At 38.7% G+C, this 16,352-nt stretch overlaps 1 protein-coding gene across 3 annotated transcripts in view; it reads right to left on the reverse strand.

Annotated features, from left to right (window-relative positions):
- The window catches only part of ANKRD28 (ankyrin repeat domain 28), a 203,610-nt gene extending 187,613 nt beyond the window's left edge, over positions 1–15,997 (reverse strand). For 2 of the 3 annotated variants that reach the window (XM_032408747.1, XM_032408745.1), the window contains exon 1: positions 15,597–15,997. Coding sequence is in view for 1 of the 3 variants with exons in the window: in XM_032408745.1 (XP_032264636.1) it covers positions 15,597–15,623 (27 nt within the window). In the remaining 2 variants the exon portion in view is untranslated. Of the gene's footprint in view, positions 1–5,142; positions 5,251–15,596 lie in introns of all 3 variants that reach the window. The other variant, XM_032408749.1, reaches the window with a different exon arrangement.
- Positions 15,998–16,352: the final 355 nt, after the last annotated feature.

Genomic DNA, 16,352 nt, shown 5'->3' on the forward strand with positions numbered 1-16,352 from the left:
ATGTTCTAAAACTGGAGTGTGGTGCTGAGTGCAAAACTCCTTAAATTTATTAAAATAATTGAACTGTGCTCTTAAAACAGATGAATTTTATAGTATGTAAATTATACCTTAATAAACTGTTAAAGAGAAAAAAGGAGCCACTGGTCTAACTGGTCTAATTGCCAGCTCCCTGAATCCAGCTTGAAAGGTTGATCACCTATACAGGATCCTTACTATAGACAATACAACAGAAAATGACTGAATTATAGCTGGAGAGAACTGAATTGGGTAAAAAGGAAGATTTTCTGACAGGGTGGACATAGGAATGTGGAACCAATGAGAACTATACAAACTCAGCACATTTTAGAATCAATGTGGTTCAGAGGGAAGGCTACCTAAAGGGTGGGTCAGATTTCTGTCTCCCGGGATAATAATAAAAGGATATATTTTTAAAAAAGTATTACATATAGGGGTGCCTCGGTGGCTCAGTCGGTTAAGTGGCTGCCTTAGGCTCAGGTCATGATCCTGGGATCAAGCCCCACATCGGGCTCCCAGCTCAGTAGGGAGCCTGCTTCTCCCTCTCCCTCTGCCTGCTGCTCCCCCTGCATGAGCTCTCTCTGTCAAATAAATAAATAAAATCTTTTTTAAAAAAATATTACGTATACTCAGCCTTAACACAGGACAATGAAAAGGAAAATGTTTTCACTATTGTAATAAAAAAAATTCAACTCAAATGACCTTGATTTACTACTTTACACTGAAGTAAGCAATATTTTAAAAGTTATATTGTAATACAATATATGGCATACCCAAACAGAAATAAGCCTTGTTAAGGTTGAATCCTACAGTGGGTGTTGCTTACCTTGTTTGCCCACTCTGAGTATTAGAATCTTGATTAATAGGTAGTGTCCATCCAGACACCAATGTATAACAATGTGTGAGAGCAGCGAGAGAAGTGCAAAAATATGAAAAAATAAGAAATAATATATCTAAATCTCAGATGAAGGTATGATTAGGATTACAGCAGAAAAATGCTCTGAGAAAGAAAAAAGTATATTCATTTCTCTCGGTCAAAATAAGAAAAAGAGGGAAAAAAAGCAAAGTGTAGAAATAAATGATTTGCAGTAAGAAAGGAGATCAATAAGAAAGCCTACATGGGTAGACAGACCTAGTAAATTAGGAGACACAACTACATGTTAAAATGGAGAAGACAGAAATTAAATATTAATGGATACAGAAAAGGAATGGTAAGGATTAAATAGCCTTGAAGGCGCAACTGAAGTTAAGACATCAAAAAACTGGAGTATATTCAACTTGGTTTCATTACTTCCTTCACCAATTTTTCAGCGGTCCCAGAGCTGAAACAAGAGAATAAATATTGTAGAAGTAATCCACAGGTTGACTGAGAAAGTCAAGGGAATACAGGAGTTTAAACTGTTTGGGTTAAGTGATCATTTATTGAGCAACTACTACATACTAGACACTTTATCAACATTCTCACAATTCTCAAAATTCAATGAAGATATCCCCATGCCCATTTTATTTTATTCAGGAAGTAGAAACAACCCACTATAGCAATAAAAAGAAATGAAGTTCTGATACATACTACAGTATAAATGAAACTCTAAAACCTTGTAAGTGGAAGAAGCCAGTCATAAGAGATTACATATTTTATGATTTCATTTATATGAAGTGTCCAGAATAAGCAAATGCACAGAAACAGAAAGGAGATTAGTGGCTGCCTAAGGCTGAGGGAAAGGTGGGCCAGGGGAGAGGGACTGAAGAGGAATGGGGTGACTGCTGGGTACAGGGGCCTCTTTCTGAGGTGACAAAAATGTAAAAAAAAAATGAGACTGTAGTGATAGCTGCACAACCCTGTAAATTTACTTAAACAACAACAATAACAACAACAATACTGCTCTGTATATTTTAAATGGCTATATTTTGTGGTATGTCAGTTATATCTCAAAAAAGATGTTAAAACAACCAACCAACCAAACTCAGGCTCAGATTTAGTTTCTTTGCCCAAGGTTACACAGTAAGACAGTGGTAGAGCTGCCCAGATTTCTCAAGCCAAAGTCGTTTTCAGTACAATAGTTGCTACCATTTAGCAAGTGCTAACTATGTATCTCATTTAATTCAGCAAATCTGTGAGATAGAATGCTATTATCTCCCTTTTTAAGTGAGAAAACTCAAACTTAAGTGAAGTAACTGGCCAGAAGTCACAGGGGTGATAAATTAATGAGCCAGAATTAAAAGTACATACTCTACCATTTCAGACATTCAATTCATTATCATAATTGTTTGCCATATGCATATATGGTGACATTCACTATTATTTACTTAACATTTTTCTTTAAGTCATTTGCTTCTCTTGCCTGACAAAGCTGCAGGAAAGAACGGAGCTATAAGCTGAAAGGGTAGTGTTGGGGGTAAAGACAGGAGTAGAAAACATAGAGGATAGGATATAAGACTGACATAACAGCACTAAGGGAAGGAACTGCAGGGAAAGTTCCCACTGAGAAACAAGGCTTGCTGAGGAAAGGGTCCAGCTTGAGAAGGATGCGGGAGTAGGAAAATGGACAAGTTGCAAGAGGCAGAAGACTTAAGACGAAAGGGAAGAGACTGTAAGATAGGAGTTGAGGCTCAAGAGGTTGGGTCAAAAGGACTAAAAAAAAGCAGGTGGAGGTGGAAAAGGAGACATGAAAGCTGAAAGATGGTAGAGATGGGTGATAGCTGAGGGGAAGAGGTAGGGTGTTGAAGAAGACAACATGAAACCTACAGAATGGTTAACAGGAAAGGCTGCAAAAGAGTGAGCTGGGAGACTCCTGAATAGGCCAGAGGAAAGCGAGAATGAAGCAGGATACAGGGCTATACTCAGGGGTCTGGATGGGAAGCAAGGAAGTATCAGTCTACATTTGGTAATCAAAGTAGACAGGTCACCCACAAAAAGTCTCAAGAAAAACAGTAGTAAAAATTGTCCCATGTTTCAGAACACTACCCTAACCAGTACTGCTCTAATCAGGAGGTCAAGGCTTCTTAAGAGGCCAGTTTGTGGCCAAACTGTACCTAGCAGACTAGGTAAAGTAGGTTCCAACACAGCAAAGCTCAGGTTCACTGTGGGTGAGGAAGTGGGAGAATCAGTAATGAAAGAAGCTGTGGTCAGAGAAAAGAAATTCCATGTTCAAAACTGTAGCTCCAAGATGCTGAACTACAAGGTGAGCAGGTATAAAGTTCATTTGACTTCATAATAGAATCTTACAGTCCAAGAGAAGTCTTAGAAGGTAGAAATTGCTAGTAGAAAAGAAAATACAAACTGGTTGATTAGTGACATTTCAAAAAAGCAATAATTCCATAGCCAAAACATAAGAGCTTCTAAAATCAATAATGCACCAAGACATCCAAAATAATCCATGTGTTACCAACCACCTATAACAGTTAAGCAGTCAGTATATCTAAGCTTAAGTGAAGGTGATATATAGAAATTCAGCTTTATGGTAAAAGATAAGCTGAAGGATAATTTGTTTTACTAATAAATTCTGTATTTAAAACAATTTACCACAAGTTTCATTAAAACAGAAAAGTTGCTCATTGTTAAATGAGTGGATTAACCATTATTTAACATATACACAATCTTCCAGAACATTTCTATAGTACATCTATACTGTATTTCATTTACACCTCTTGTTTCTAAATTGGGAAATATTCCAATCAGGTTCCTTCTCACTGTCCCTGCTACAGTATCAAATGAGAAGGTCTGAAAGGTTATAGTCCCTTGGCCTCATCTACTGAAGTCTCTTGATTCCAGATATCTTCACTATATGAATCATTCAAGCTCTCATGGACATGCTAGTTTCTAACTACCTGCCTATACCCTGAATTAGGCTACTTATTGGATCTACCTGACAAACACTACACTTGCTATTCTAATCTATTCACCTGGCTTCAACTCCACTACTCACTCCTGGTGCTACAGGTTGCTTTTACATCCCTTAAAAGCCAGCTGTTTTTAACCCTCAAGTTCAACTCCTTTTCTTCAGGATGTGATTGTCGCTTGCCTAGCTCTTTTTAGTTCTCCCAAGGACACTCTCCTCACTCTTGGCATGACCCAGTGTGACACTCTGGAACTACACACACTGACTAGCATAAGCTTTCAAAAAGTGGAGGAAGCCTCTCACCATTCAGAGAACTAGTCAAAATAGAAGGCTCTTGTTTACCTATTTACACACACACATACACAGTCTTTCAAAGTCCTGTTTGAACCTTTTTCCTAATTACACTAATAAGAAAACAATACTAACAGCAGGTAGGTTCTTTCTGACTTTCACCATTTCTAATCAGAAAGTTCCCTCAAAAGGAAAAAAGAAAACATATAATATTTAGTTAAAAACAAAACAAAACGAAAAACAACAAAAAAAACCCTTAGTTAACAAAAGGAGAAGTTTAACAATATAATCTGCATCAGGACTAAGATCTGCAGTTCTCCTAAATAAAGCATTCTCTTCTTTCTTGGTGGTAGAGATTAACAAAAAATACCCACATGTAACACAAACCTACCAAAATGCACTTGTACTTTTTGCTCCTCTAAAAGGATATTTTATATAGGCTGTATATGGCTCTTATCCACCGAGGAGGAGAGAGAACAAGATTACAAATGAACATGGGTAAATAAAATCCCATTAAAATAAACTTCAAGGACCCCCAACTCCACCATTGGGTTCAATCAGCCATTTCTCCCTTGATGCTCTCAAAGCACACATAAGATAATTGCCCTTATCTAATTCCATCTTATCCCATACTAGAAGACAGAGACCATGTTTTAGACACATGTATATCCCTAATATGGAGAACCAGCAGGTAGCAGGCATACAAATGTTTGTTATATAATAAAATAATCAGGATGTTAATTATAATCATTTCCATGAAAATTTTTACAAAGAAAACACAGTATTTATGTGTAAGGCCTGGAAGTTAACAGCTGAAGACTAACTTACCATATAAATGAGTTTTAAAATATAAAATAGTACAAACCAAGGGCAATGGATCCCAAAACAGATTTTGGAATAATAAGCTAAGGAGTTATACTGATTAAAGTAACAATGGATATTATAATAGATAAATCCCAAAGTGTGACATAATAGTTTATTTTTATTTCATGCTTACATGAAGTCCAAAAATCCATGTTAATGATCAGCTGTGGGCATGAAGAGGCTGGAGATGACCCAGACTGACAGAAGTTCAGCTCTCTTGGACCCATCATTTCCAAAGTTGCTTTTGGCAGACAACACCCAGCCAGCAGGAGAGAGGAGAAGAGAGAAGAGAGGATTGTTCAAGGAAAGTTTGTATTTGCCAGGGCTGAAGAAACACTCAACACTTCTGCTTAATTTCTTATGGCCAGATCTCAATCATATGGCCATCCCCAAATGCAAGAGGGGATGGAAAATATAAGTTAGTTGGGATCCAAGAAAAAAGTAAACAAGCTTGGTGAAGAGCAAACCACTCTTTACCTTAAGAGGTTTTAAAATACAGATATTCTGGGACACTACCCCAGGTTATCCTCATTCAGCATGTCTAATGAGACCCCAAAATCCTGTATTAAAGCTGGCCAACTGATTTTGATTCCCAACTTAGGAATTACTGGCTTAGGAAGTAAAGAAATTGGGGAAAATATGAAAAACATTTCCATGGAAAGTTTATAACAATGTGCTAGATAAAAAGAAGGCTAAATAAAAGGTGATGAAAAAATTGAGCCTTTGTGCCTAGGAGAACACAATATAGGTAGAATTTGGGAAATTCTTTCCTCCTCTGGCCTGTGATAGTAGTCTATCCTGGCTCTCTTCCTAACTCTGATAGCTTCACAGGCTTCCTTTCCTCCCATTCCATATTCCCCATTATATTCTCCTTGGCCATGAACTTTTCTCACTAAAAGACCTCATTCACCTCAATTACCATCGAAAACACTTTTCTCTGAACCCAGCCTCTCATTTAACTGCCTCCTGTAACAACTTTTCCAATTAAATGTCCCACTAGGACCTCAATATATCCAAAACTGAATTCATCTCACCCTCAAGTCAACTCCTCTGCTTGCATGCCCTATCCACCTAGGCCCCCTAGTCAAAATTCTATAAATCACTGACAAATTGTACTCCATAATTAAAAGTTTTGCCCTTCAAAGAATACTAACAAGAAAGTAGAAATGGGAGAAATTGGAGATATTTTTTGCAAATCACGTATCTGATAAGGGACTGGTATCTAAAATATATAAAGCACTACAACCCAATAATAAAAAGACAACTAGCCCAATTTTTAAAAATGTGCAAAGGATCGGATGAAAAGATGCTCAACATTATTAGCCATCAGGGAAATGCAAATCAAAACCACAAGGACATACCACTTTACACCAACCAGGATGACAATAACGAATAAAAGATAGTGTTATTGAAAATGTGGAGAAACCAGAACTTTCATGTACTGCTAGTGGGGATGTAAAATGGTACAGCCACTCTGGAAAACTGATTGGCAGTTCCTTAAAATTAAGGCTAAATACAGAGTTTCCATATGACCCAACTAGTCCACTCCTAAGTACCCAAGAGAAATGAAAACTTATGTCTACACAAAAACTTGTACACAAATGTTCGTAGCAGCATTATTCATACTAGCCAAAAAGTGAAAATAATCCAAATGCCTATCAACTGTTGAATGGATAGATAAAATGTGGTATGATTCAATGTAATATTATTCAGCAATAAAAATATTGATACATGCTACAGTACAGATGAGCCTTGCAAACATGCTACATAAAATAGACAAATATATAGAAACAAAAAGTAAATTAGTACTTGTTGAGGGCTAGGAATGATGGGGATGGGGGGAATGATAGTTTAGGGATAAGAGGTTTCTTTTCAGCATTATAAAATGATCTAAAATTGACTGAGGTGATACTTACACAGCTCTGTGAAATACTAAAACTCATTGAACTGTATAACTTAAATTGGTGTGTGAATTATGTCACAGCAAAGCCTTTTAAAAAAGAAAAAGCTACCAAACTTTTAAATCCAGAAACTGATACAAGAGGAAAGGCTGCCTCTCCAGATTAATTTATACTTCTTATTATAAGATACAAAGTTTCGGGGGCGGGGGGGTGGCTGGTACCTTAGATAACAAGAAATAAAGTTAAATGTAGTACTGAAGCATAATAACTCTCTAGGCTCTGGAACAAGTATATGTTTCATAAGCAACTGCTTCCTGATTTTCGTTTTTAAATATTTTAACTGTCCTATGCTGTATGTTTTAACATTATCTGTGGCCTCAAATCCTTAAGAGTAGAAAAGATACACCTTTAAGTTTATAACAAATAAATAAGTAAACCATCACTAATTAAGAATTTGAACTTAAATTTACTAGGCAAAATGAACTTTCCACTAAAGTTGTGGGAGTAGTAATTCTATTCAGATTTAGTTTTGCATGCCAATCAGTATACACACGGAAGAATCCTTTTTTAAAAAAATCAGTATCACATAAGGAAGGTGGATAAATCACTTAACTAAGAACTGGGACTGGAGAGTAGGAGTAGAAATTAAACTTGAAGTACTTGAGGACTTTAATCATTATGTACAATGTACTGTTATACTTTAAAACATTACTGGTTTAAGAAACTGAAGATTTCATTAATTTTTGCTTTGAATGAGAAGTACTTTATAACTCTGTGATTCAGTATCACTGTGTGTGTTTAATGTGAGTTGTAAACAGAATACACTGTCCAGAACAAAAAGACTTAACCCCACACTATTCTCTCCAGGAACAAAACTTTCTCCAGGAGCATCTCACTTCAACCCAGGTAGAGTGCATTCACCGAATATAAATTTTACATTAGACTGGAAAATAAAAAGGAAATAAGATAAAATGCTAGAAAACATAATATAACCCAAATCTAACTACTTGAATTATCAATGTTTAATTGTATTTTCATATTTAATCTACCCTAGTGGGACTATTCAGCAAAAAAACTGTCAACTGTCGTATCAATGTAAGACACTTAGTTGTACATTTAAATGAGCCATTAATATAGCTATGAGGATCCTTTAAAGATGTACTCATTTCCTTTCAAACTTCTGCCTAGTACTTAAAGCACCTGACTTGCACTAAAATGTTTTACATATGTTCTGAATTATAGCAGTAACCCCCTAACTGGTCTCGGGTGTTCCTGTTTGTCTTCTGTAATTCACTCTTCTAAAACTTACAATGTAGTGGTTATTTAACTTTTGGGTGTCATGGGCTCAGAGGATCTAACAGAAGTTATGAAGCCTCTTAAGTACATGTATGCACATTCCTCCAAAAAACCCTTCACAGACCCTAGATTAAGAAACCCACCTATGACAACTTCCCAACACTTCTAATCAAGTCCAAACTTCCTAGTCTTATATTCAAAGTAATTCAAAATGTAGTCACTGTTAATTAGCTAATCTATCTCCTATCCTTTGAAACTACACACACCAATGGGGTCTATCTCCTCACTACAGCATAGATAGATCATTCTTTTTTGGCTTGCCTTCTATTCCTCTCTTGTTGCTTTCCTGCACAACTGTTTGCTTTCAACAAATCCTTCCTGTGAACCTCAAATAACTCCCGTGCCATGAAAGTTTCCCTCTGCCTACAATCAGATCATCTATTCCTTTCTGAATTCTGAAGCATGTTATACACATCTTTTATGTTCTACATCTTTACATGTTCTGCACTGTATTATACAAGGCATCAAAAAAAATCAGTAAACACAAGACACACTTATTTTTTAACTATGTTAGGTATATTTCCAAATAATATGCTCCATATGTTTTCCTTCAACCTCTATAAACCTTTTCAGATGAAGTGTATCAGATATTGTGCATTTATGTATCTTGTCTTTTCCTAGCCAGTAAGATTTTTAAGGACAAAGATAGTGACTACTGTACCCTTGAGTGGCCCACAGTCTCCAACACAAAGCAAGGGAACACTCAATACAGAATACTTGAGTATCTGAGCATAAATGTTTTTCAGGCATTTTGTATATTCTGTATTCCTAATTATAAGATTTTTCAAGGATCATCTATTGTTTTTCTACTGAAAAGTCAAATAATGCTCTACCCTTAATGGATACTTGATCAAGTGAGAGCTTACTAACTACCCAAAATAGCAGTCAAATTATTCTCATCCATTCATTATCTACTTATTGATATATGCCCAACCCTGTTCCAAAAAAAACAAAAACAAAACAAAACTTCCAACATATCAAGAATCCTTACCTAATGACCATTAACCCAGAAGAGAACACAAAGACAGCTCCTACACAAAAACAGTAATCCAAATGTAAAATCTACTATCCTCTAGTACTACTGCGAAGTCTAACTCCAGTTTTAAAACCAACTCAGAAAATAGAAACAAACATCCCAGATTATACATTTGCATACTACAAGAAGCAATAAAACAGCATAAAAGTGTAGGAACTTTCTTTAGAAGAAACTCAAACAAGATATAAGGTTTATGACCAACTGATTAACTGATTCATGCTACATGAATGGATGAACCTTAACAAGATTACACTAAGTGAAAGAAGTCAAACATAAAAAGTCACATACTATAGAATTCCATTTATATGAATATCCAGAATAGGCAAATTCATAGAGACAGAGAGTAGATTAGTGCTCACCAGGGACTGGGGCGGAGGGCGGGAGGGGAGGGAAATGGGGAGTGACTGCTAATTGCTTTTTCAAAGGATAGAAATGTTTTGGAATTACGTAGTGGTGATGGTTGCACAACTTTGTGAATATACCAAAAACTACTGAATTGCACACTTTTCTGGAGGTTTTACTGAATAATTTTTTTTTTAATTGAAGTGTAGTTGACACACAATGTTACATTGGTTTCAGGTATGCAACACAGCAATTCAACAACTCTACTCATTATGCAACTATCAAAGTGTAGCTACCATGTGTCACCATACACTGCTATTACAATACCACTGACTATATTCCTTATGCTAAAACAAAGTCCCTGTAATTTATTCATTCCATAACTGGAAGCTTGTATTCCCCTCCTTCCTTCATCCCTGTTTGCCCATCCCCTACTCCTCTCCCCTCAGGCAACCACCAGTTATTTATGGGACTGTCCCAGCTTTTTTTGTTTGGTTGTTTTTTTTTTTTTTTTAGATTTCACATGTAAATGAAATCATATGGTATTTGTCTTTTACTGACTTATTTTACTTAGCATAATGCCCTCTAAGGTATATCCATGTTGTAGTAAATGGCAAGATCTTCTTTTTCATGGCTGACTAATATTCCTGTGTGTGTGCACGTGTGTGTGTGTGTGTGTGTGTGTGTGACATCTTTACCCATCTACTGATAGACACTTAGGTTGCTTCTAAATCTTGGCTATTGTAAATAATGCTGCAATTAATACAGGGGTGCATATATCCTTTTGAATTGGTGTTTTCATTTTCTTTGGGTAAACATCCAGTAGAATTACTGGATGCTATGGTTTTTCTATTTTTAATTTTTTGAGGAACCTCTATACTGTTTCCCACAGTTGCTGCACCAATTTGCATTCCCACCAAGAGTGCACCAGGGTTCCTTTTTCTCCACATCCTCACCAATACCTGTTATTTCTTTTCCTTTTGATTCTAGCCATTCTGACAGGTGATATCTCACGTGTTTTTGATTTGTATTTCCCTGATGATAAGTGTTGTTGAGCATCTTTTCATTGTCTGTTGGCCATCTGTTACGTCTTATTTGGAAAAATGTCCTCTGTCCATTTTTTAATCAGATTATTATCACCCCACCAGTGCTGAGTTGTGTAAGTTCTTCATATATTTTAGATATTAACTCCTTACCAGATCTATCACTTGAAAATATCTTCTCCCACTCAGTAGGTTGCCTTTTTGTTTCGTTGATGGTTTCCTTCACTGTGCAAAAGCTTTCTGTTTTGGAGTAATCCCAATTGTTTACTCTTGCTTTTTGTTTCCCTTACTCACAGAGACACTTTTAGAAAAATGCTGCCAAGGTCAATGTCAAAGATACTACCGCCTATGTTTTCTTCTAGTTTTATGGCTTCAGGTCTCACATTTAGGTCTTTAATCTATCGAGCTTATTTTGTGTATTGTGTTAGAAGTGGTCCAGTTTCACTCTTTTACATGTAGTTACCTAGTTTTTCCAGCACCATTTATTGAAGAGATTGTCTTTTCCCCATTATATATTCTTGCCTCCTTTGTCATACATTAATTGACCAAATAAGCATGTGTTTATTTCTGGGCTCTCTATTCTATTCCATTAATCTATTATTCCATTAATCTATACGTCTACTTTTGTGCCAGTAACCACACTGTTTTGATTATTACAGCTTTGTAGTATATCTTGAAATCTGGGATTGTGATACCTCTAGCTTCGTTCTTCTTTCTTAAGTTTGCTTTGGCTTGAATTGTACACTTTAAAAGATGACTTTTATGGAATATAAATTATATCTCAATTTTTTTAAGTTTATGACCATTTTGACTATTTTATCTGAAAGAAAACTGTTCTTTTAAGATAGGAATCTTGGGGCATCTGGGTGGCTCTGTCGGTTAGGCATCTGACTCGATTTCAGCTCAGGATCAAGCCCTGTGTCAAGCTCAGCAGGGAGTCTGCTTGAGATTCTTTCCCTCTGCACCTCCCCCCATTCAAGTGTGATCTCTCTCTCACTCTCTCAAATAAATAAATCTCTTAAAAAAATAAATAAAATAGAAATCTTATTTTGTAGTTTGTTTTCTGAAGCTGAGCTAAACTTGTGATTACAAATTGGTCCCCTGCCAACCCCTATGTAAAACTACAGCTTTAAATTTTTATCAATGCTAACTACTAACTTGCCAATATTTATAGAAAGATTTCTCATAAGTATCTGGATCTCTAACTTCCTAAAGAAAACTGGAGTTCTAAAAATACTAGGCACACCTGCACAGCAACAATGTCCTGGAGCTAAGCAGCAACTACCACACCTGCTCCTATCTGCCATGATCGCCATCACTCCCTACTGTCTTCTAGATACTAAAGCCAAGTACCAGTTGCCATTTAGCTTCCCAGTTGTGAGTTTGTTACCTTACACATCCTAAACAAATAAGTCTTCTCCTTCTTATCAGGGTATACTATGAATCACTGCTGATAAATTAAAATGTAATTATGCAATTGGCCAAAAGGTACAAATTTCCATCTATAAGTTCCAGGGATCTAATGTACAGCATGGTAAACTATAATTAACAATACTGTATTATACATATATACATGTCAAAATTGTTAAGAAAGTAGATATTAAATGTTATCTACACACACACACAGACACACACAAGTAATTGTGTGAGGGGATGGTAGTGTCAACTAACCATTTTTTTTTTTAAGATTTTATTTATTTATTTTAGAGATAGAGAAAGAGAGAGCCTGCGTGCAGGTGAGCTGGGGGAGGAGCTGAGGGAGAGGGACAAGAAGACCCTGCGCTGAGCACAGAGCCTGATGTGGGGCTCAATCAATCGAGCCTGACATCAGGACCTGACCGAAATCAAGAGTCGGACACTTAACCGACTAAGCCACCCAGGCACCCCTGGTAGTGTCAACTAATCTTATTGTGGTAATCATTTTGCTTTATATAAATGTATTCAAATCATCACCCTGTATACCTTATACTTACATGTTATATGTCAATAATATCTCAATAAAACTAGAAACAGAATTTTAAAATTTAAATGTAATCATATATAATTACATTTTTATTAAATGCAAAGATTAAAATCTGCACGAAATACCTATTGAATAAAATCCTGCAACTCTCAGAGATTCATGCAGTATAAACACTTTAATGTGGGGGGAAAAAATTGAGGGAGAAGTTCATGTTTCTAGTCCTACAAATAGAGAGCAAATTATTTTCACCTCATTTACAATTAAAAATTATTTTCATCTATTAACAAAAAGCAGTGCACTAGTCCGAGTCCTTGTCCATGTATCCTCAAGTTTACAGGTGACATTTCACATATTATCACTACATTGAGTATTAATAGATACTATATAAAACCAGAGAAGCATCACAATTACTTCATAATTGCAATCCATGAATGCAAAGGTGCAATTAGATTTTATGTCCAACTGAAAACTCAATCCTGTTCTTACCCCCATATCAGGTGTTGCCACAGAAAGGGGGAAAGCTGTCTTATCCAGATTATTTACTGGATATGAAAACAAACTGCTTTATTTACTCACTGATTTTATGTTTAAACCATCTAGAACCCACCTGATGCTTAAGTGCACAAAGAACAATTCCTACCCATTAATAGGTTCCAGCTGTATTTACAGAACTAAAAGAAAACAAAACACAAGGTGAATATGGCAGTAACAGAAAAAAGTAGCCTGAACTATTTCTTATTCCAAGTGTAAATGAGGACTGAGTTAAATGCTACATCAAGAACCTTCCAGCTTTAAAATTCTGTGTATTTATCCACATTTTCTCTTTTCTCCAGATAAAATAATTCACCTAGCTGAACTGCTTTTCCTGTAGGTGGAAAAGATTAAGATAGTATCTGTATTCCATTTCATTTTTATCATCATTTCTAATAGCCAATAAAATATCAACCCACAAGATGACTTCTAAAAGCAGCTATTCCCTTTGAAATAGGCAAACCAAACTCATTTCTCAAAATCTTCCAAAAGAGAGACCAGGTGAGTCAACTGCTTAATAGTTTAGACGTAAACTTCAATGTTCTTCCCTCTCTGAGCCACGCCACTTAACTTGCCCCAAGTATCCTTAAGTTTACAGGTGACATTTTACATATCAACACAACCACTGAGTATTAATAGATATCATACAAAATTGGAGTAGCATTACAATTGCTTTATAATTGCAATTCCTAAATACACAAATGCAAAGGTGCAATTGGATTTTATGTCCAACTGAAACCATAATCTTGTTTCTGCTTAAACCTGATGGTGAATAAAATGGGATGGTCTCCAAAAAGTTCACCAAATTCTTAATGCACACTATGATCCAAATTGCAAAAATAACTTTTTCAAAAGTGTAGGACTAGAAACAAAACAAAAATCAATCAGTACTTCAACTATGACTTATGGAAGCACAAGGTGCCATTAGATTGATAAAGATTAGAGAATCTACATCTTGAGTTTTACACCTTTAAGAGTATAATGTAAGTTGACTATACAGGAATTAGCAGGAATTAGTTACGTTTTACCTGTTGTTTAACAGTCATGTCCCACAGAACTTTATGATGATAAAAATGTTCTGTATTTGTGCTGTCCAATACCATAGTCAATAACCACATGTGGCTACCAAGCACTTGAATTGTTGCTAGCAAGTCTAAGTGAACTTTTTATTTAATTTTAATTATTAAAATTTAAATTGCCACATGTAGGCTAGTGGCTATCACATTGAACAATGCAGTTCTATCATTTGAAATACAATGTATAAACTTCACTGAACAGTTTTTCAAAAGTATCATTCCTGAGGATGTTAACACCAGCTAAAACCCTCCTGATAACTAATGATACACAAATTAAGCCAACGGCTTAAACATCAAATAAACAAAATAAAATTCACTTATGAAATGAGAACTGACGATACCAAGATTCAGAATTTAAGGCACAATATTCACTAAGAGACAATATTAAAAAAGACATCTCAAGTTTTTCCCCATTGTTTCTACAAAAGGGGTACTCACTTTAAGAATAGTTTCCCAATATATGCAAGTTACTTCCCCTTCAAATCTGCCCAGTATCTTCTGTTCAAAAAGAACAAATGGCAAAAATAAATTCTCAGCACTATTACGTCTACTGCCACTCGGTAAATTTCACACGTTGATTTCCCTTTCCTTAAAGAAGAGATAAAATGTTTGGAAGCCTCTGCATCGACTGAAAGCCTTGTTATCCATCTTTCCACGTATTCAGACGTACAAATCATTCTGACATAGTTGCGATTTCGTCCCTAGACACAATTATTTTCAGTCCAAAAAAGTCACTACTCTTTTCGGCACTTCAGGTATTCTTTGACCAGCTCTTCCTAAGTCAAGAAAAGTAACCAAGATGGTGCACAAGATGTCAAAAGAAAACAAGTCTGAGAACTTGCAGGTTGAATAGCCTCGAAGCAGAATCAACCGCCTTTAACCCCGAGAGAGTGTGCCTCGAACTATCCGACGAAGCAAACAGGCGAGCAAGGTCGTGACCTAAGGTCACGGCCGCCAGCACCGCTCCCGCCCGGCAGCGGGAAGCCACCTGTTAGGCCCGAGGCTCACCTGGCAGGAGAGAGGAGGCGCATACCCGGCAGTGAGCCGGGCGCGGACGCCTAGGCGACCAGCGTGGGACCCGCCCCTCACGCGGCGGCGACCGGAGACGGCGGCGAGCCCCCCAGCTGCACGTGGGCTTCACCCGGCCGGTGCTTCGCTGACAGGCGGGTCGCCCGCGGTCCCCGGCCGGGCCTCCGCGCGCCAGTCCCCGGGGCGGCACCCTGCCTCCCTCGCACCCACCCAGCCGAGTGGGCGCACAGGCGGCCCACACCGCTGGCCCGCCGCCCTCCCTTCCTTCCTCCCGGGTCGGCGCGATCCCGCCCCGCCGCTCCTCACCTACCTGGTCACGGAGTTTGAGGAACGCCATGGCGGTCGCCTCCACCGCCGCCCCGGCCCACCGCTTCCGCCCCCGTAGCTTCGGCCGCTGCCCGGGGCCGGCAGGTCGGCGGCCGGCTGCGCTGAGGAGTCCGCGGGCAGGGGGCGGTGCCGCCTCCCGGGCCGCCCGCCGCCGCTACCGAGAGGTGAGGAGCCTGGTCGGTCCCGCCTCCTCCTCTGAGTAGTCCCCCGCCCTCTTTCCTTTCTTTCTCTTTCTCTCAGCTGCCTCCACACGCCGCCACTGCCACAGCCGCCGCCGCCGCAGCCGCCGCCTCCTCACGCCCCCTTCCCGAAATACCCTGGCAGCCCCCGCGGCCGCGCCGTTCCAGCCCGCGGCAGCGGCGGCATCCAAACTCCACTCCACAATATTACCACCACCGCCCGCCGCGATTGGCGGCCGCGCGGGGGAGAGGCCAGAGTAAGCCGAGCGCCCATTGGCCACGCCACCGCGCTCGTTCGTGCCCCCCCACCTCCTGGAGAGGGAGGGGGCGGAGAGAAGGAAGCTGCGAGGGGTGGGCTGCGAGCTACTGCGTGCGGGGCGGGGGAGGCGGGAGGGCAGCGGAGCCGAGCAGGGGGAGGGGTGGCCAGGTACTCCTGGGCGCGCGCCCGGGGCGCGGTAGGCGGAGCCCGGGCTGGAGGTGGGGGCATCTGTAAGCGGGGTAACGGCCCTGGGTTCGCACGTGGAGGTGGAGTGTGGACTCTCCCCAAAGCTGGAGGAGGA

The sequence above is a fragment of the Phoca vitulina genome, unplaced genomic scaffold, assembly GCF_004348235.1.
Source record: "Phoca vitulina isolate PV1807 unplaced genomic scaffold, GSC_HSeal_1.0 scaffold10, whole genome shotgun sequence".
Classification (NCBI taxonomy): domain Eukaryota; kingdom Metazoa; phylum Chordata; class Mammalia; order Carnivora; family Phocidae; genus Phoca; species Phoca vitulina.